The sequence below is a fragment of the Lepidochelys olivacea genome (genome assembly GCF_965140295.1).
Source record: "Lepidochelys olivacea isolate rLepOli2 genome assembly, chromosome: 4".
In the NCBI taxonomy this organism is placed as follows: Eukaryota; Metazoa; Chordata; order Testudines; family Cheloniidae; genus Lepidochelys; species Lepidochelys olivacea.
The window spans coordinates 97,004,059-97,026,096 of NC_140414.1; the positions used below are offsets into that span (position 1 = coordinate 97,004,059).

Genomic DNA, 22,038 nt, shown 5'->3' on the forward strand with positions numbered 1-22,038 from the left:
TCAAATGTACACAATTGAGTATAAGAGGAAAACCTGTATAATGAGCGACTGGTAAGAAAAGAGAAAATTCTTGGAGAGATTTCTTTATAGATTACACATTTGATTAAAGTAAAAGCAAATTATATATTAAAATTCCTCTTGGCATATCTGCAACTAAGATGCGGTAATAGTTTGTAGTGAAATACAGGAACATGCCACTGCAAGACCCAGTAGGTTACAAACTAGTTAAAAGCATCATCTATACATGAAGCAAAGAACCAAAACTATATAACAATTGTTTCTGTACTCTACTTTTATGCTAGTACAACTCAGCTGAAATCTACAGCAAGACTGGTGTAAAACTGGAATAACATAGTAGTGTATCAGGCCCACATTGTTTAACTGATCAAGAGACTAATCAGTATAATTCACTAGAAAAGGTTCTGAGAATAAGATGTAGAGACAGAGTCTGATAAAATCAATGGTACAATTTGTTAGAAGCTGTAACAAGTCGCCATGGAATGTGAAATTCAAGCAGTTTTTTGATCAGTTGCATTGATCACACTACAAGGATTCCATTGGCACCTAGCTAATACAGTGATGGGGGCATGAAAAATGCCTAGGACAGACCAACAAGATGGTTTATAGGTGATGAGGTACAATGAAAAATACTGGGGTTCTGATTCTCATTTACACAATAGCCCCTTTACACCTTTCTGTCAGCTATACACCCGCTTAGCTGAAATGAGAATCAGGCCCTGAAAGTGTGGATCCTTTATTTAAAAAAAAAACATTTGGGGCCAAATTCAGTAGTGACTTAAAGTGGTTGGATAAGTTACAAACTGGGTAAAACCTGGTCCAAAAAAATAGGTGTACATGATTTCCACCTATCTGGCATTTAGTGTGCGTGCAAAACAGAAAGGGGCTGGTATTGTAGCAGAAACAACTAATAGGAGGGTGTAAGAGAAACAGGCACTCAGATACTGCAGTGATGAGGCTGTATAATTACCTAGATCAGTAATAAACTGTATCTACTGTATGTAAACGACAAAGACCAAGTCTGTGCTGCTGGTAGGTGCTCTTTACAGGCATGATGGAAGAGAGTTTCCTGTCCTGAAGAGTTTACAGTCAAAGGAATGGTAAGGGATGCAACACAATGCTCCTGTTCTTTTTCAGCTTCTCTCTCTCTGTCTATTTGCTCTTTGATAAACTTAGACTAGGAAATACTGTGCTCTCTGATACTGTTCTGCTGTAACTCTAGTTAAGTGTTAGCTCTTTAATGGCAACCTCTGCTCTTTAATTTTAAAAATAGGTAATTACAGTTCTTTGAAAGGAATGATGATACATTATTTCTCTACCAGTGGGTTATTCATGTGAGCTCACTCTTACAATCAAAAGATCCATTGTGCCAAAAATTCAAAATGCCTTCTCTCATGTGTGGGGCCTTTACCTCTGTAATAGATGGTTTGGGACAGATGAATACATTAAAAAATACTAAGGCATGTGTAAAATAATATTGAACCAAATACTTCCTTAGTGTAACGCCATTGATTTTATTTGGATTTATACAGGAATGAATTTGAACCAAAAGTTTTAATACTCCTAAAAGAGAAGAAAATAATAGCAATGTTGTACAGACAAATGTGCTATTTGGGAAAGGAACATACTTCTAAAGTTAATTATAGTTTAAAAGATAATAAATCTATACTCGGATCCTCAAGTACAGCAGAGCTTCACACAATACAGCTGAGCAGACATCATGGTTTTGTGCTACCAGGCGAGGGCTTCTTAAGTCAGGTGAAAAATATTCCAGCATTGAAAGGAAATAACGTCATTGTTCCCTTCAGATAAATTTCCTTTTACTAAAATCCAAGCTAGTTTGTCTCTGTATGGTATAGTCCTGCTGCAGAAAGGTACTAAAGCACAAGCCAGACTTTAAGAACGTGAGCAATCCCATGATTTCAGTGGGGCTATATATATTCTTAAAGTTAGGCACATTCTTAAATTCCTGGCTGAATTGGGGTCTGTATTGGGAATATGCCATATTACTTTTCTATAGATGGGAGATAACACCATGTAGTAATAACCAGGACACCCAACTGCCTAGCTATATTTGTCTGAAACTAAGGGTCTGTAGTAAAGTTTTACCAGGCCGTAGACGACACTGGGGAGATAACACATCCCCTATTGATGACTGCAGATGTATCGTCCCTTTCCACTAAATTGGCTCCATGCTGAGACACATTTAAGTCTGCATTTCCCAATTAGAATTTAAACTAAACCCTTATGCATTGTATATGACTGATTTATCCACAATGAGTCATTTTTTCTCATGTAGCTGGGCCCATGAGTTTGGAAAGCCCTTGAAGTTTGGAGGGAGCCTTGTCTACCTCAGATCCTTAGGGATCTCTGACTGCTCTCTATCCAAGTGCATGCTGCTTTAATATGGACATTTTGCATACTTAAATTAGAAGAAGCAAGGGATTCCTATTCCAATGAGTTTGCTTGAGCTCCATACAGTGAAGTAGGAAGGGTCCTACAGTGAAAATGTCACTTCTCTTTGGGTAGCCCAGAAAATTTTCTCCTCCCTTTAATTTGGATATTAGGAAACTTTCTAGATGTGAAGATGTGAGGAAATACTTCCTCAGGTTTTGTGAGCCAAATGTCCCTTGGAACTTTCTGTTCTGGTGCTGAAACCCTGGGCTACTAAATCAATAGTAGACAATGTTCAAGTTGGTCCTGGACAGACAGACAGACACACACACGCACAAAAAAAATTCTGTGACAACTCAGGTATGAGTTCTGGGCTAGTAGGTCAGGCTGCGGCCCCTGCAGGCTCTTGGTGTGTCTGGTAGTTACACACATCCCTCTGAGACACTCCTGGGGCCAGGAAAGAACTGTCTGAGAAGGGAGGGTATTGGAGAGGTAAAGTATCTATTTAGTTCTCCTAGGATATTAGAACAAATCACTGCACATTTCCTTTAAATACATTTCACCAGCCTCGATCACACTGAAGGTCCCAGCAGCGTTCTGTAGAATCGTACTTATGAGTGGGGAAGGTGCAGCCCATCGAAGTAGAAGATGCAGAGAAGAACTGATTGCAGAAAAAATTAAACCTTGAATTTACTAATTACAACAATCCCTGAAAACAGCATGGCATCCTCTTCTCCCCTTTAACATAAACCATATCGACTGCTAAAACCTAGTTGGATCTGCTGCAGAGACCTGAAATTATGGGGTTTTTTTTTAATAAAGCAAAATTATTATTTCAGATAAATACCTTTTTATGTGCATTTCAGTCTTCCCCAGATTATATCACCTGATTCCAGATGGAGAAATTACCAGTATTAAGATCAATCGTGGTGATCCCAAAGAAAGTCTTGCCATTAGAGTTGTGGGAGGCAGTGAGACGCCTTTGGTTCACATAATTATACAACATATCTATCGAGATGGCGCGATTGCCAGAGATGGAAGATTACTGCCGGGAGACATGATACTAAAGGTACGGTATTGTGGAAATGCCAGGTGAAGGGTTAACATTTTAACAAAGAACAAGTCAATGTAAATACATGCTGCAATAGGGTTGTAAGACAGGGAGGTAAGACTTAACATGTTTGCATATACAGAAGTATAATACATGACAAGATGTGTCATTAAACTACAGACTCTGGTGCTTGATATGGTTCCTCTGTCATATAGACATGTATTTGAGTGCTGTCCTGAGTAGGCATGCTTTCCCGAATTGGGGCCTCAGTGAATAAGGATGGGTGAACTGCATTGCACAAATAAGAACTGACCCTAACTTTTGCTCAAAACTTCAACCAAACCTTTTTTTGAAGATTACTGATTGGTTTTCTCATTTTCCCTTGAGTTTCAGGCCCCTCTGTTTCCTGGCCTTAGGCAGAAGGACCAAAATGCAGTAAGAGAGAGTACTCCTGTGCCATTTCTGACCCAGCCAGAATCAGGAAGTACAGTTCAGTCTGTTTTAGTGACATTTTGAGATCCACTTCTGGATGAAAGGGGCCTAATTCTCCATTGTCCTGTTCCTTGTTTACTGACTTACACTAGCACAAAGGGTGTTTGAAATGCCTCCATTCTGGCTTGACTGTGTTTTACACCCCCTTTGCACTAATGACTACACAAGCTGCAGGGTTAGGAGAATGAGGGCCAAGATGTTCCTATACGCTTCTGATAAACAGAATGACCCTTAACCAAATAGAAGCTCCAGACCTTTAAGTTCAGCCGTCACTGTCCGGCGTCTGGTTTAACCATACCATTAGAAATGCACGGGTGTTTTTCTAAACTGGTAGGGGGGAGGGAAGGTTTAGGAAAGTTTGTATATTTGAATAAAAGAAATGTTAATTGTTTTAATCTTTAATTCAGTTTAAGGGCATTGCAAAGACTGTTCTAATATTAGGGCTTGTGGTTTTGTGTTTTTAAAGGAAGTGTTGTTAATACATTGAGAGCTAAATTCTCAGTTGATGCAACTTTAATAGAGTTCTACCAGCAGAGAATTTGGCCCTGAAACTCCTACAGGCCTAGTCCAGTAGGTGGGGTGGTGTTTAGAAGTTGCTTGTAATTATTAGAATTGGGAGCACTGCACTCTGTTGGGAGTCTGAAAGGACAGGAAACGGAGGAGTTGAGAGGCTGGGAGAGAGGTACAGAGGGTGCAGCAGGAGCTTGGTAAAGAGGTTTCCACTTTGAAAATAAAGTCCTGTTGAAGCTTGGTAGTACCTTGCCTAGTTGATACAACATTTTGGTGATGAGGATGGATCTTCTGCCTCTGAACCCACTTGCACCCTTTCTGCAAAGCCCAGGTGAGCCTCCAATTGCTTTTACTACCTGGATCCATATGTTTGAGACTTATCTGCTTGCAATCAGTGCTACAGAGATTTCTGAAGTAAGAAAGTGTGCTCTGTTAAACCAGTGCCTTGGAGCAGAAGGGCAGCATATATTTTACATCCCCTTGCAGATGATAAATATGAGACTGCACTAACTGCATTAAAGAATTTTTTTGTGCCAAAAGTGAATGTAGTAGCTAATCGCTACAGATTTTGCCAGCGTGAGCAGAAAACAGGGGAGACTATAATGCAGTATATTGCTTCCCTGAGGAGTCTGATGATAATTTGTAACTTTGAGAATATGGCAGATGAGATGATTAGAGACCATCTCATTGAGAAAACAACCATGCTTCATGTAGGAGAACGCTTACTTCTAGAACCACAACTTACACTAGAAAAAGCAATAACTATTGCTACTCAGATTGAGTCAGCTACAGCTGAAGCCAAAATAATGAGCATGGATACAGGAGGCACAGTCCAGGCTGTGACTCCTTTGCAGAAAAGTTCACTACCACTGCAGATACACAATTGCAAGAGGAAAACTAATGAAAAACCACTGAATCAGCAAATTCAAAATACAGTAAAAGCATCCTTTTGCTGTGGATCCCCACAGCTCCTTGCAAGCTACACAGGATGTCAAGCAAAAGTAGCTCAGTGCAATCATTGCAAAAAGATTGGACATTTTGCTAAAGTATGTCGCAGTAGCCAGTTCAATCAACAGGTGCATGCAGTTACAATACCAGATGTTACTGTGCTGAGCGTGGACAAAATCACTGCTGCACATATTCCAGAACAGATAAAGTGCACTGTAAACATTTCTGCCATACCCTCAGGCAAACCACGCTCTATTCAGCTAATGTTGGACATTGGCTCAGCAGTATCTATACTACCTGATTCCATTGATCTGCATTGCTTTAAAGATGTGCCTCTTACTGAACCCAAACTTCATTTGATGTGCTATTTGAAAAACCATATTCCAGTACATGGCTGCCTGCCAGTAATAATTACCTTTGGTGATTGCTGTGTAACTGCAGAGTTCTACATTGTCCACAAAGGCACTCCTATCCTTGGCAGAGATTTATTGGCTGCTTTAAATCTCAGGGTAGTTAATGAATGAATTGATCTTCCTCAGTAAAGCACTCTTGCGGTACACACACCAGTTTCAGCTGGGACCCAACACCAGGTTGAGGAGAAACTCGGCTGTACTTATGGGTTTCTGCATAAAGTTAAAATGCGGAATAATGTGATGCCTGTATGACAGAAGTTACGGCGCTTACCCTTTTCAGTCAGGGAAGCTGTTTCAGAAGAACTTAGAAGACTTGTTCAAAAGGACATTATTGAAGAGATCGACTCCTCGGAATGGGTTTCACCTTTAGTAGTGATGCAGAAGAAGGTTGGAGGCATTCGCCTTTGTGTGGGCTTAAGGGAGCCAAATAAAGCTATTGTGATTGACAGCCATCCTCTTCCTCACATAAAAGAAGTATTTGCAGAACTCCATGGAGCAAAGATGTTTTCTACTCTTGATTTGCAGAGCGCATACCACCAGGTTATGTTGCATGAAGATAGCAGAGACCTCACAGCATTTATTACACATGAGGGACTATTTCGTTTTAAACGTGTTCCATACAGTCTTGCATCTGCCCTAAGTGCCTTTCAAAAAATGATGTCATTGATTCTGAAGGATCAACATGGAGTTCAGTGCTATCTGGATGATATTATCGAGTTTGGAAATACTTCTGAGGAGCATGACAATAACCTGCAGTCTGTACTAAACTGCATCAGCACAGCAGGCCTCCAGCTCAATAGGTCCAAATGCAAATTTAGACAAACTGAACTCTCCTTTCTGGGGCATACAATTTCACAGGCTGGACTAAAACCTGATCCAGATCATATCCTGGAAATTTCAAATGCTCCTCCTCCAACAGATTTGCAAACCTTACATTCCTTCTTGGGTTTTACCTCCTGGTATGCAAAATTCATTCCCAATTATGCTTCTGTCATTGAACCATTACGGGAATTACTACGGAGAAGTTCAACATTAGTGTGGACAATGGATGCACAAGCTAGTTTCAAAATGGTGAAAGATTTGATTGTACATAGTCCATTATTTGCACTGTTCAGTCCTGCATTGCCCACAGTTGTAACTACTGATGCTTCTGATTATGGACTTGGGGTTGTTCTCACACAACTTCATGAGGACAACACAGAGAGGACTGTTGCATTTGCTTCAAGGACGCTAAGTAATGCTGAGAGAAAATATTCTACAGTTGAAAAAGAAGCACTTGCTTGTGTCTGGGCTACTGAAAAATGGAGAACTTACCTGTGGGGCCGCACGTTCAAGTTGCGCACAGACCACAGCCCTTGATGACGTTGCTCACCATGAAAGGCCTGGGAAGAGCAGGATACCGTGTTGCTCGATGGTCTGCAAGACTGCTCTCTTTCAATTATGAACTGGAATATAAGCCTGGAAACCAAAATGTGGTCACTGATTGCCTTCACCAGATGTCCCCCGGAGGATAAGGATGTAGTGGTTGCGCTTATTACAAGCACTCTCACTGCAGTTACAAGAGAACAATTTCAAGCTGCTTGTTCAGCATGTCCAATTCAACAAAAACTACGAGAATTTCTGACAAAGAGATGGCCCAGTCACCATAAAAACCTTGACCCAGTTTTGCTGCCTTATTTTAGAGTTTGGGATGAACTTTCTTTGATGGCTGTGTCCTATGAGGTACACACCGGCTCCTTGTACTAGAAGAATTACAGTCAAAACTCATACACCTGGCACACGATACTCATCAAGGAATTGTCCGAACCAAACAACAACTTCGGGATCTGTATTGATGGCCAGGGATGGACTCTCAAACTGAAGCACTCATAAAATCCTAGGTTTCAGAGTAGCAGCCGTGTTAGTCTGTATCCGCAAAAAGAAACGGAGTACTTGTGGCACCTTAGAGACTAACAATTTTATTTGAGCATAAGCTTTTGATAGCTACAGGGCTATAGCTGTAGCTCACGAAAGCTTATGCTCAAATAAATCTGTTAGTCTCTAAGGTGCCACAAGTACTCCTTTTCTTTTTTCAGAAAATCCTGTGTCACTTGCCAATGGATGATAAGACAGCAGTGACATGTACCCCTCCATTACAGCCTGTTCCCCTTCCTGAATCTGCATGGAAAAAAGTGGTGATTGACATTGTAGGACCCTTTGATGCTGCTCCAATTGACTGCTGTTATGCCATCACTTTAATAGACTATTTCAGTAAATGTCCTGAGGTAGCATTTATATCGCAAATCTCTTCTGCTACAGTAATTAAGTTCCTCTCTTCAGTTTTTAGCAGGGAAGATAACCCCAAAGAACTGGTTTCAGATAATGGTAGTCAATTTACTTCCCTGGAGTTTGAAATTTTTCTAGCACAGAGGAACATTTTACATAGAAGGTCATCCCTATATTACCCTCAAGCCAATGGGGAAATGGAATGGTTTAACAGAAGTTTGAAAGAGAGTTTGCAAACAGCTAAACTGGAAGGGCAATTGTGGATACCCTTCACTATTGATTTCTTGCGAGCATACCGGGCTACACGACATGCCACAACGTAAAGATCACTCGCAGAGTTACTGCATGGGAAACAGATGAATACTAAACTGAACATTGCTGGATTGTTAAAGGCATGACCTGATGCCCCAACCGAGGATGATGTGAGAAAAACAATTGAACAGAACCAAGTGTCCTTGAAGCAAATGTAACAGTTCTCTCTGTGTTGTCCTCATGAAGTTGTGTGAGAACAACCCCAAGTCCATAATCAGAAGCATCAGTAGTTACAACTGTGGGCAATGCAGGACTGAACAGTGCAAATAATGGACTATGTAAAGCTTAAGGCTTTCACAGACAAGCGGCGGGGTGCTAAGGAACCAAAGTTTGAGTGTGGTTCCTTCGTTAGAATATGAAAACCTGGAATTTTACGCAAAGGGGACCATAAATTCTCAGCTCCTCTTAAAATCATAGAGAAGAAGGGACCTTACACCTATCGACTTTCTGATGGGTGGATATGGAATGCTTCTTATCTTGCATCTGCCTGTGCATCAAGAGGAGATTATGCCAACACCCAGTCTGCATTGGATGACTTCACCACAGCACCAACACAACAAGACATTGCACTGGAACCGGGGCTTGAGAGACGGCCTGTCAGACCCAGATGACCACCTGTCTGGGCTAGAGACTATGTTATGTAGTATCTACAGTGTTTTCAGTGTAATATTTCTGCCAACAGTATAGTGTCTTGTTTCATATTTGTTCCTGTGGTTAGAACAATAATGATTATTTTAATTGGGAGAGTTTCTTAAAAGAGGAGGGAATGTGGTTTTTAGATGTTGCTGGTAATTATTAGAATTGGAAGCACTGGCTGTTGGGAGTGTGAAAGGACAGGAAACAGGAAGGAAGGAGCAGGAGTTGAGAGGCTGGGAGAGAGGTACAGAGGGTGCAGCAGCAGCTTGGTAAAGAGGTTTCCACTTTGAAAATAAAATCCTGTTGAAGCTTGTTAGTACCTTGCCTGGTTGATACAACAGGTAGTTAGTGCCTTCAGTTCTCATTGGCACTGAGAGACTCTCAGCACCTGGCAGGATGAGACCCTAATTCTGTAGGTGCTGTTTGGTAAACAGCACAGTCAGTGGCAACAGCTGAAATCTATAAGCAAGCTTGAATAACGAGGTGACGCTGGCTGTCAGCTGCTACTTCCATTCCTGTTTCCATAGAAATGGATGATGGATGGGCAAAAAATGAGGCCAACTGCTTTGAAATAATCTGGTTTTTGCATATTTCAGCTGTGGCTTCTGCTGCAAGTACCATTTCTCGCACTGTGCCTGTGAGCTTCTGAGGCCTGCATGGCTACTAAAAGCTGCAGTATTTCAATTCTTAAAAGCAGTTCTTAAATTCTTCAATTCTTAAGAGCAATAGCACAATAGTACTGAACAAAGACAGAACTAGTTCCCTTCTTTCGTTACCTTCAGGGTGTGTAGCTGATGGAGTCCCTTTATATTTATACTGCAGGATTCCCCCACAGCTATAACTTTTCACAGCAAGCTTGGTGTCTTCTTTCACAATCCCTGTTTTATGACCTGTGGTGTACAGTACATCTAGTGGGACTGAACACTCTGCTGAATTCTCTTACTAAGTTTTCTTTACTAGTAATCTAACAGGGCCTGATCTTTTGAGATGCAGAGCACCACCTGAATGTTGCTGAGCTTTCTCAACTGCCATTGACATCAGTGATAGCTGAGGACACTCAGCGTCCTGCTGGGGAGGTACTCAGCACCTCACAGCATCATGACATTAGATATTAAGATTTGATTGTCCACTTGGGGCCTGATCCTTTTCCCTTAAAGGAGTTTTGCCATCAACTTAAATGAAAGCAAGATCAGAATCAGAAATTCCATTTGTAGTCAATAATGCAGGATTGTGCCCTTGGTCTGTGTATTCCTTGTCCTAGTTAAATTCTCCTCTACATAATACTTGTAGGTAACTGGAGGAGAAGCCTATCCAGAGTTACTGAAGTTTTAAGGCCAGGTCTACATTAAAAGTTAGACTGACCCAGCTACCTTGCTCTGGGGTGCGAAAAGCTAGTAGTTAAGCCAACCTGACCCCCTAGACAGTGCGAGATCAATGGAAGAATTCTTCTGTCAACCTAGCTACTGCCTCTTGGGGAGGTGGATTAACTACTGCAACAGGAGAACCCCTCCTGTTGCTTGAGTGAGTGTCCACACTGAAGCGCTATGGCAATGCAGCTATGTTGCTGTAATGGTTTAAATGTAGACACAGCCTAAGTCTGTTTTTCTTTTGTTCTGGTCCCAGTAGAGTTGCAGCATTACTGAGAGTATGATGATAACAGGTTAGCAGAGCCTACAGTTAGTGGCCACAGAAGCTGTTTACAAAACCAAGCGCAGCTGAGTTGTTTTACCCCTGCTGGGGATCTTTTTGTTGCAGTGTGGAAACATTTTTAAATGTTAAATGGGTCTGCTATTATATTGTAAAGCTACATAGATGCTGTTGTCCAGTTTGTTTTTTCCTCCAGCAAATTTAAACCCTGCAAATGTTTTTCATTTAGTAAGGATAAAGTGCAGTAGCCAATCAGTTTTACAGAACAAAAATTGTAGGATTGATTTAAAGTTCTTTGTCTGAAGCCATTTGAAAGAAACATGAACTCTTCTGACCCAGGAAATGAAGGGAAACATGAAGGGCCAGTTCCTCAGCTGATGTAAATCAGCATAGCTTCAAGCTGAGATTCTGGACCACAGTGAATTAAAACTACTTAGAGCTTTTTTCCCCCATTTTAATGAGAAGTTCTTTAGTGAGGTCGGAAATTGGGGATACAGACTGTCTACTGTTACCACAGTGGTTGTAAGATAATGAACAAGGACACTGCAGAAAAGGAGTGGGAGTGGGAGGAAAGGTAGCTGGGTTTGAAATCAGAAACTAGTGGAATAAAATGAAGATACACAAAAGGAGATTGGGGCCTGAAGAGGGGCAATAATAAACTGAAAAATAACAGTTATGTCTGGAGACAATCAGTGAGAGAGGAAAAAGACAGTAAGTGTCTGTACGCTGCGTCCTGTCCTTGGGGGGAGGATATTATATAATAAAAACTTGGCCTCTTGTGTGACACCATTTCAAATACTGCACGTCAGTGAACATGGACACATCTGTGTAAACAGATCAGCTGTCTGCAGTGCCAGTTCAGATTAGATGCTTCTTCACATTGCTGATTAATGGTTCTCTCTTCCAGGTGAACGGCATGGACATCATCAATGTCCCTCACAACTATGCCCTGTCAGTTTTGAAGCAGCCTTGTCAGGTGCTCCGACTCACTGTGCTCAGAGAGCAGAGGTACCGATACCGAAGCAACGGACTTTCTCTTGATGCTCGCTACAACAGGGATGACAGTTTTCATGTGGTTCTAAACCGAGGCAGCCCAGATGAGCAGCTGGGAATAAAGCTGGTCCGCAAGGCAGATGAACCCGGGGTATTTATTTTCAACTTGCTGGAACAAGGTGTAGCTGCCCGTGATGGACAGCTTCAAGAAAATGACCGGGTGTTAGCTATTAATGGCCATGATCTTCGGTACGGCAGTCCGGAAAATGCAGCCCAGCTGATACAGGTTTGTCATGATGACTTGACCTCAGTTTCTGAACTCCTTTAAATAGACTGAAAAAAACCATAATTCCCTCATCCAATGCTATGCCACACTATGAGTCATATCAAGTGGCAGGGTGGATGCCACGGGTCAGATTCTGCTGTCACTTAAACTTGTGCAACCCCATTGCCTTCAAGGAGGGTACATGGGTGAAAATGAGAATAGAACTTTACCCATACTGGCCAAGAACTCCATAAAAATAGCGGACATCTTCTATATGTACAAGAGTATTCAAGAGACCTAGTTATGATTTTAAACTAGATTTAATCTCTTGTGTATTCTGCCTGTCAGCAATAGAATTTTTAACTTGTTGGATGCCAGACTTGCTGATGTGCTCAGTACTACCACACTTGGGACAGGCATCATGGTAAGGGGTGATGGAAGCATTAGAATGTATACCCTTTGTCAAAGGATATTAGGAGTTCTATAGCCCTGCTCTGTGCCAAGAAGAGAAAACATTGGTAACGTATGTATCATCTTCCAATCTAAGTGGTTTCTATGGATACCATTTACAGTAACAGTGGCTGGGAAGATTTAATTAGGGTTGGTCCTGCTTTGAGCAGGGGGTTGGACTAGATGACCTCCTGAGGTCTCTTCCAACCCTAATCTTCTATGATTCTGTACCAGAGGTGGGCCACACCTACACCCTGCAATTGGAGAGCCAGGCACTTTGGGGAAGATTTGTATAGATTAGGTCTATTGTTTACATATATACAAAAAATTAAAAGGGGCATCTATCCAAGGCATCCCTACCAAAATTTCGAAACCAAATACACTTAAATTGCCCACAGAACACTAAACTCTGCTCCCCACTACAAACCTGATTTCTTTCCACATCCTCCACCCACACACACAGCCATTTGGATTAGTCTTTTTTTAAGACCTAATCTTTAATTTTTTCTCTTTAAAATGGCCAAGTGCTACCGGCAAAACAACCAAGAGTCATTTACTGCTAAACCTTGCATTTATAACAGAGTCATTGTGCTTATTCTGCTTGTCTGGTTTGGTGGGGTGCAGCATACATGTGTATGGAAGCATTTCACATGTAGAAATGCAAAGACAACAGATCAGGCCAGTTTCTCCCCTCTGTCCTTTGCATAAGCCTACTGACTTCAGTGAAGTAACATGGGCTTGAGCGAGAAGAGACTTCAGCTCAGTGTACTGTTTGTAACAGGCTTGTTTTTAGCATAGATTCATGGGCTCCAGTGTATTGAAAGTCTGTAGCAGAGTTGGAAAATGTTCATTTACTCAGCTGTGTTTCAATGGGTATATTCCCATGTCAGCCTAATCCAAGTAGAGTACGTTCTGGCTGGGGAGCAAGACTGTACACCATTTTGCATAATGTTAGTTGCTGGAATCCTGACTGAGTGGTGTTCTGGTTTTCCTTGTGTAGATTACTAATAGAAAGGCGGATGCTCTCTTGGGAGAGCAACGTATGAAATGAAACCCTCATGAAAATTCATATTCCTGGAACATTTCCTTAGGCTTAAAAAACAAAGCAACAATGCTTCACATGTAGAAAACACACACTCCGTTTTGGAAGAGATGGAAAAAATGAGACCATTCACACACATGTTTAAAAACACAACTAAAGCTCTTACTAGTTCTACAGAATGGATGTTATTTATATAAATACTTGAAACACACACCAGCCTCTGGGGATTTAAACAACACGCCCATCAAAGACTTTGACTCATGTTTCCAAACAGGCCAGGATCACATTGCACCAATGTGAGCTCCATGAATCACATTTGCCTAGCACAGAATTCCCAGCCTGTGTGTCCTTTTTGTCATGTTTTTCATAAATCTCCTTGCTTGTTTCCACATTATTTCAGAGGAGAACGATTATATAGAGGCCACAAATGTTTTGCATCTGCTTTTTACACAGCACAGTACTTCTCCCTCTTCTTTCTCAACAACACTCCACCAGCCAAGACCCAAATGCAGGGACGCTCTTGTTAGACAAGGAACCAAAAAATAATAGTACAGGAAGTTCAAAATATGGGATCAGTTTTAAAATATAAATAACCGTAAATTAACATTTGTAAAGAACTATATGTCTTAGGTGGTGGTGATGATTATCCTTTTATTATCTTGTCCTATAGCTTCACTTTCCTGACTTATTGCACTGAATAAAGCTGAGAGAAAATCATGTTTCTGTAGAGCATGATTAGATTTGGCTCCTAAATGATGTACAGATGAGAGAGGTCTGACTCATCAGCCCTAGCAATTAGATATTAGCACATATTAAGTACTTGTTAATCAGTAGATTAGGTGTCTGGCTGTTATAAACTCAGTCACAAAAGCTGAAATGAAGAAAATGTAAAGGTGGTAATTAGGGATGTGCATTAATCACAAAATTTGGATTTTGGACATTTGCCCCATCACCTATGGTGAGGATGGGTCAGATATCACACTTTAGACCTAAATTATAAGCAGGGACCCCAGAATGATGCAGCAAAGTCATGGAATTATGCTCCCCAAATCCTCAGATGAAAAACAGTGAAATCTTGTTGATTTTTGCATCTGCCATCCAATCACTTGTTTTCATACCAACGTCTCACTTGATAGGCTATTCACTTAAAAGGCAAATCCTTATCCAGTGGCTAAATGTTCTCCTCAGCCACACCCCCAGGAGCTAATTCTCCACAGTTTCTTGGGCTTGTGCAGTCATTTACACCTGTGCAAAGGGAGTGCAAATTAAGGGTAAAGAGCTACCAAATCTGGATGGTAACATTCTAGACCCACTTTGCACAGGTTCAAATGAGAACAAATTGTGCAAGGGAGTAGAAAATCAGGCCTCAGCCTGTATAGATGTCAGTGCCGGTTCAGGAAACATAGGAACAACAACACATTGTTTATCTCCTTTCTCTTCCTCTGTGTATTTTTTCACACTAGATATTGCCATATAATACCATTTTTCTGATATGAAGGAATGAGTGTCTAACCAAAGCAAGAAGAATTTTTTAAATGAGTACAATAGAGCTCACCACTTTGTTATGGAGAAATGAACTTTACCCATAGAGGTGATCTGGTGGATTATTCTCCTTTAGACCTAAATTATAAGCAAAACGGGGAACTATACAAAAATGAGGAGGTTAGTTAAACAGAAATTAAAAGGTACAGTGGCTAGAGTGAAATCCCTGCAAGCTGCGTGGACACTTTTCAAAGACACCGTAATAGAGGCTCAACTTAAATGTATACCCCAAATTAAAAAACACAGTAAAAGAACTAAAAAAGAGCCACCGTGGCTTAACAACCATGTAAAAGAAGCAGTAGAGATAAAAAGGCATCTTTAAAAAGCAGAAGTCAAATCCTAGTGAGGTAAATAGAAAGGAGCATAAACACTGCCAAATTAAGAGTAAACATGTAATAAGAAAAGCCAAAAAGGAGTCTGAACAGCTAGCCAAAAACTCAAAAGGTAATAACAAAATGTTTTTAAGTACATCAGAAACAGGAAGCCTGCTAAACAACCAGTGGGGCCCCTGCCCGATCGAGATACAAAAGGAGCACTTAAAGACGATAAATTCATTGAAGAGAAGCTAAATGAATTCTTTTCTTCAGTCTTCACTGAAGGCTGAGGATATTAGGGAGATTCCCAAACCTGAGCCATCTTTTGTAGGTGACAAATCTGAGGAATTGTCACAGATTGAAGTGTCATTAGAGGAGGTTTTGGAAATAATTGATAAACTTAACAGTAACAAGTCACTGGGACCAGATGGCATTCACCCAAGAGTTCTGAAAGAACTCAAATGTGAAATTGCGGAACTATTAACTATGGTTTGTAACCTGTCCTTTAAATCAGCTTCTGTACCAATGACTGGAAGATAGCTAATGTAACGCCAATATTTAAAAAGGGCTCTAGAGGTGATCCTGGCAATTACAGACTGGTAAGTCTAATGTCAGTACCGGGCAAATTAGTTGAAACAATAGTTAAGAATAAAATTGTCAGATACATAGAAGAACATAAATTGTTGGGCAAAAGTCAACAAGGTTTCTGTAAAGGGAAATCATGTCTTACTAATCTATTAGAGTTCTTTGACTGGGTCAACAAACATGTAGACAAGGGGGATCCATTGGACATAGTGTACTTAGATTTCCAGAAAGCCTTTGACAAGGTCCCTCACCAAAGGCTCTTACGTAAATTAAGTTGTCATGGGATAAGAGGGAAGATCCTTTCATGGATTGAGAACTGGTTAAAAGATAGGGAACAAAAGGTAGGAATAAATGGTAAATTTTCAAAATGGAGAGGGGTAACTAGTGGCGTTCCCCAAGGATCAGTCCAAGGACCAATCCTATTCAGTTATTCATAAATGATCTGGAGAAAGCGGTAAACAGTGAGGTGGCAAAGTTTGCAGACGATACTAAACTGCTTAAGATAGTTAAGACCAAAGCAGACTGTGAAGAACTTCAAAAAGATCTCACAAAACTAAGTGATTGGGCAACAAAATGGCAAATGAAAAGTAATGTGGATAAATGTAAAGTAATGCACATTGGAAAAAATAACCCCAACTATACATACAATATAATGGGGTTAGCTACAACTAATCAGGAAAGAGATCTTGGAGCCATCATGGATAGTCCTCTGAAGACGTTCACGTAGTGTGCAGCATCAGTCAAAAAAGCAAACAGGATGTTAGGAATCATTAAAAAAGGGATAGATAATAAGATGGAGAATATCTCATTGCCCTTATATAAATCCATGGTATGCCTGCATCCTGAATACTGCATACAGATGTGGTCTCCTCATCTCAAAAAAGATATACTGGCATTTGAAAAGGTTCAGAGAAGGGCAACTAAAATGATTAGGCGTTTGGAACAAGTCCCATATGAGGAGAGATTAAAGAGGCTAGGACTTTTCATCTTGGAAAAGAAGAGACTAAGGGGGGATATGATAGAGGTATATGAAATCATGAGTGGTGTGGAGAAAGTGAATAAGGAAAAGTTATTTACTTGTTCCCATATTATAAGAAGTAGGGGCCACCAAATGAAATTAATGGGCAGCAGGTTTAAAACAAATAAAAGGAAGTTCTTCTTCACACAGTCAACCTGTAGCACTCCTTGCCTGAGGAGTTTGTGAAGGCTAGGACTATAACAGGGTTTAAAAGAGAACTGGATAAATTCATGGAGATTAAGTCCATTAATGGCTATTAGCCAGGATGGGTAAGGAATGGTGTCCCTAGCTTCTGTTTGTCAGAGGGAGGAGCTGGATGGCAGGAGAGAGATCACTTGATCATTACCTGTTAGGTTCACTCCCGCTGGGTCACCTGGCATTGGCCGCGGTCAGCAGACAGGATACTGGGCTGGATGGACCTTTGGTCTGACCCAGTATGGCCATTCTTATGTTCTTATGTTACCTTTTTGTCAAGATTTTTGGGCTAGTTCCTCCAGTGCAGGGTGTCTATTCTGCACTGACCCAACATATAATTTGGCTGTAAAGCCAGTTTCACTGAACTGGAGGGGATCTGGCAGTGGCCCAGAACCAAAGCTAAAGTGTGGGTACCACTTACTCTCCCTGCTGCTAATGTAGCTGACGGGAAAGAGGAAAAGACAGAATCCTCTGAGAAGCACAGAACAGCCCATGGAGTTTTTGGCCATTGTCTGTTTAGCCTGTAAACTCTTTGGGATGAGGATGTCCCTTACTGTGGGTTGGCCCAGTGCCCCAGTGTAGCCCCATCTCAACTGAGGTATCCGGGTGATGCCATATAACAATAATAATGGTGACCATTGCAGAGCAGTGTAATTAGAGGAGCCCTCCGGCTCCCGTAGCACAGTGTAGGGGAATAGTCTGCACAGAGCAGTTCCAGAATGAGGCTAGTGTAAAAGAGAGTTTTAAGACACACTGACCCTTTTTTGCGTGTGCATTTTGGTCTTAGCAGAGGATCTGACTCTGGTAGGCTCTTTAAGCTACAGTTTGTGTTCAGTACTGAAACAAAGCTAAAAGCAAGTGTATGTATCTTTATTTCTTTTCTGGTCATGAATAGCTATGGAGGAATTGGAGCAAAACAACTAGCAGAGCAGAGAGAGACCAGTTGAAACAACAATTAATATACTAATCAGCAAAAATTTTACTGGGTTTTTACATGGAAGAATGTAGACTTGGAAGCTGATGTGTTTTGATAACTTCGTAATATTCTCTGAATTTATGAGAAATGACCCAACTAGACTGACCTAGAGACAAATGGGACATTTGCTACAGATGCTCTTGTTGAACTTTTGCTAGTCATTCTACAAGGAATTAATCAAATTTAGAGCTACCTTGTAAATAATCAATTTTGAGACAAGCCACGTGGGGAGAGAACAGTTTTAAACTGAAGTTGTAAAATGTTTCTTTTACAGTAGAATTGCATGTTAAGGGGTTTTACACCATTGGGTCATTTAGTCTTGTGTTGTGCTTCCAGGTTTTAAACATCTTCACAGATTAGGGATTACTGTGTTTTTTTTCTACCAACACACAAGATTCCAGTCTCAGGTATCATGTGGATTCAGATTCAAGGTGTTAATATACCATAGCTTATAGGGAAATGCATGTTTCTAACTTGTTTTGATGTCATTGGAAGTAGTAACTAGCCCAGTATGAGGAATTCAGACTGCAAATATTGGTTATTTTCATTATTAGTTTAAAACCCATCAAAACATTTTTTGAAATCACAGCAAAGAACTTTGAACCAGACTCTAGTGAGGAAAAGTTTAACTGTAGAATATAAAACTCAGGGACCTAATCTAGCTGCCATTGAAGTCATTGAGAGAGTTGACTTTTTGAGAGAGTAGGGTTGAATTCCAGGTTTCGTTTACATCTTCTTTTAAATGCCTTTCCACACTTCTCTCTCCTTGGAGCCTGTTCCAACCTAGACCAACACCTTAGGCTTCTGAAGCTCTGTGATGTTTTATCCCCTTTAAACTCTTTCAGGGAGGCTCTACATTACAGTAATAGCCTGAACCCAAGAGAACAAGTCTCCCTCGGGAGGCCATTAGCGGCTCTCCTTGTCCCCAAGAACCAGTGCTTAAATTGTAATGAAAGAGGTGCCAGGGCTCAAGCAAGTTTTACATTCATAACTGATGCAGCAAGCCCAGAAGTGCCGGGACTATGACCTGCCAAGCCCAGAGGTGCTGGGGCTGAGCCGTGGCAAGACCTGGCAAAAATTAAGTACTGCCAACTGAGCTTTTTGTATCTGCAACCTTTCCAGCAACTTCAGCCTGAAAAGCAAGATATTATGTATCTGAAAATTAACTTTGAATATTCCCATATAGCAGCACATCTCTAAACCACTGAAGCTAACCATACATTTTTCTTTCTTGTATTGGTTTGTTTTTATGTTAGGAAAGTACCACGTATTGGATTTACTCAACTAAATTCTATTCTCAGTTCTACCAGTACAACACTGTTGACTTCAGGGAGTCAGTCTAACTGAGAGCAGAATTTGGCTGTCTACTCCTGGAGGTAGGACTGGCCTCTCGAGTACTGATCCAACTGCACTGAGACTTTACAGTTATAATAATTAAACTAGTGTAGCATCTTGCAACTTCAAAGCGATGTACAAATCAGTGAATCCTCACACCACATCTGTGGGACACAGTCTTTATGATCTCCATTTGCAGTTGGAAAAAGTAGACAGACTAAAAAGTTTCATGACTTTCTGAGGTCTACCTGAGCAAGTAGTAGTGTCGGGATTTGAATTTTGGAGTACCTGGCTCCCAGTCCTGTGTTTGATCCATGCTGCCTCCTTCCCGTTACACTAGTCTGTTAAGATTATATTGTTCAGAATAGTAGCATGGCCCCTTCTCTATGTAAAACTACATTTGTCATGTTAGCAGCGTGCAAAATTCTGCCACTAGCCCCCCTCAGTGTGAGCATTTCCATCATTCGGAGATAAGCAGCATTGCTTTCACTGTTCCATCAAACAGTAGTAGACCTAGTTTTACACATGTGATGTAACCATGAGACACTAGTTAGCTGTGCTAATGTACACAAGTGAATAGAATAAATGTCTAAAAGCAAGAACTGAGCAGCACTATCAAGCGAGAGGATTGTTAATTCAGGGGAAATTTTGAATGCATGAAAATAGGGTTTTAGAGGATTAACTTCAGTTTTGCAGTCTGTGTTGTACTGAGCTGAACTTACATTATTATTTCCTCCTGTAGCAAGCTGATAATAAGGGTAGAGGCAAAGAAAAGAATTGCCCTTCAATTAACCAAAATCTGCAACCCAAAATATCATCTCAAAAGAAAATGAAAATAACAGCAAGCTTAACTAAGACCTGGACTTTGTGAATTTCTAGTGCTGAAAAGATTGGCTTTGTAGCTGCATAACAGACGGATTTACATCTGTGTCTCGTCATGTAGGCCAGTGAGAAGCGGGTTCACTTTATTGTGTCACGGCAGACCAGACAGCAGACCCCTGACATCTTGCAGGAGGCTGAGTGGAATTACAACGGCAGTCCTCAGCCTTGCCCATCGGAAGGAAACTATCCTAACAAGGTGAGGCCTGGATCTATCTTATATTTACTGTTCTTTCTGTGGGAAACAGAAGGTTTTGTTGTCTCCAGACCCTATCAGCAGGAGAAGCACATCTTATTCTGCGGTATAAATGTAAGAACAGAAATCATCTTTATTTATACACTAGGAAGTGCTTCTGTCTTGACTCAGTTTGGAAGGATTGGGAGAGAGGAAGCTGAAGGATAATAATGAGACCAAAATTTTATACACACATACTATATTGTACACAAACCTGCCTCCCAACCTGAGCCAGCAAAATGCAATGCATTCTAACAAAAATAAGAGGCTTATCTGCACTTACTCCATCTGGAGCAAAGCATGAAGGCAAGAAGCTTGCATAGACTGGGTGTCATATTCCCACATCTGGGTGTTGATTACTGTGACTGTTACTCGATCATTCACTTTTTAGTAAATTGTGTGCTGGCAAACAATATGCATTTTAATACAGTAAAATAAAAATATATACATCTGGAAACAAAGAATGTAAGGCATACTTACAGGATGGGGGACTCTATCATGGAAAGCAATGGCTGAAAAAGATTGAGGCGTCATGATGGATAATCAGCTGAACATGAGCTGCCAATGCAACACTGTGGCCAAACAAGCTAATGTGATCCTGGGGTGCATCAGAAGGGGAATCTCGAGTAGGAGTAGAGAGGTAATTTTACCTCTATAATTGGTACTGGTGCAACCACTGCTGGAATCCTGTGTCCAGTTCTGGTGCCCACAATTCCAGAAGGATGTTGATTGGAGAGAGTTCAGAGAAGAGCCACAAAAATGAATAAACTATTAGAAATTTTGCCTTTATAGTGTTAGACTAAAGAGCTTAATCTATTTATCTTAACAAAGAGAAGATTAAGGGGTGACTTGATCACAGTCTATAAGGATGTATGTAGGGAACAAATATTTAATAATGGGCTCTTCAGTCTAGCAGATAAAGGTACAACACCATCCAATGGCTGGAAGATGAAGCTAGACAAAGTCAGACTGGAAATAAGGTGTGAATGTTTAACAGTGTGTGTACTTAACCATTGGAACAATTTACCAAGGGTCATGGTGGAGTCTCTAGCACAGACAATTTTTAAATCAAGATTGGATGGTTTTCTAAAAGATCTGCCCTAGGAATGATTTTGGGGAAGTTCTATGGTCTGTGCTATACAGGAGGTCAGAGGAGATGATCACAATGGTCTCTTCTGGCTTTAGAATCTAGGAATCTATGAAAACGGGGATGATGATACTGCTACTGACCTCCTTTGTAAAGTGCTTTGAGATCTATGGAAGAAAAGCCCTATGTAAGGACTAGGTATTATTAGATTAAGGAAAATGACAAAGAACAAGCATACAGTTTCCACAAAGCTGACAGCAGTGTGTGCGTCATTCAGCGTATCCTTCACCTGGAAGCCAGTACACAGAAAGCAGAGTCCTAGCTACATACACAACAGAAGGGTGGAATCCCTAAAAGGAGATTGGTGCCACAGCACGGCTATCCAGCAAAGAGAGAGTTCTGAATATAGACAGGACCGTGTCACTAGGGGCTTTAA

At 40.9% G+C, this 22,038-nt stretch overlaps 1 protein-coding gene across 2 annotated transcripts in view; it reads left to right on the plus strand.

Moving 5' to 3' along the window:
* The window catches only part of LNX1 (ligand of numb-protein X 1), a 125,301-nt gene that overhangs the window by 82,028 nt on the left and 21,235 nt on the right, over window positions 1-22,038 (plus strand). For both annotated transcript variants that reach the window (XM_084625833.1, XM_084625834.1), the window contains 3 exons: window positions 3,279-3,481; window positions 11,594-11,965; window positions 20,345-20,479. In XM_084625833.1, coding sequence (XP_084481959.1) covers window positions 3,279-3,481; window positions 11,594-11,965; window positions 20,345-20,479 — 710 coding nt within the window. The remainder of the gene's footprint in view (window positions 1-3,278; window positions 3,482-11,593; window positions 11,966-20,344; window positions 20,480-22,038) is intronic.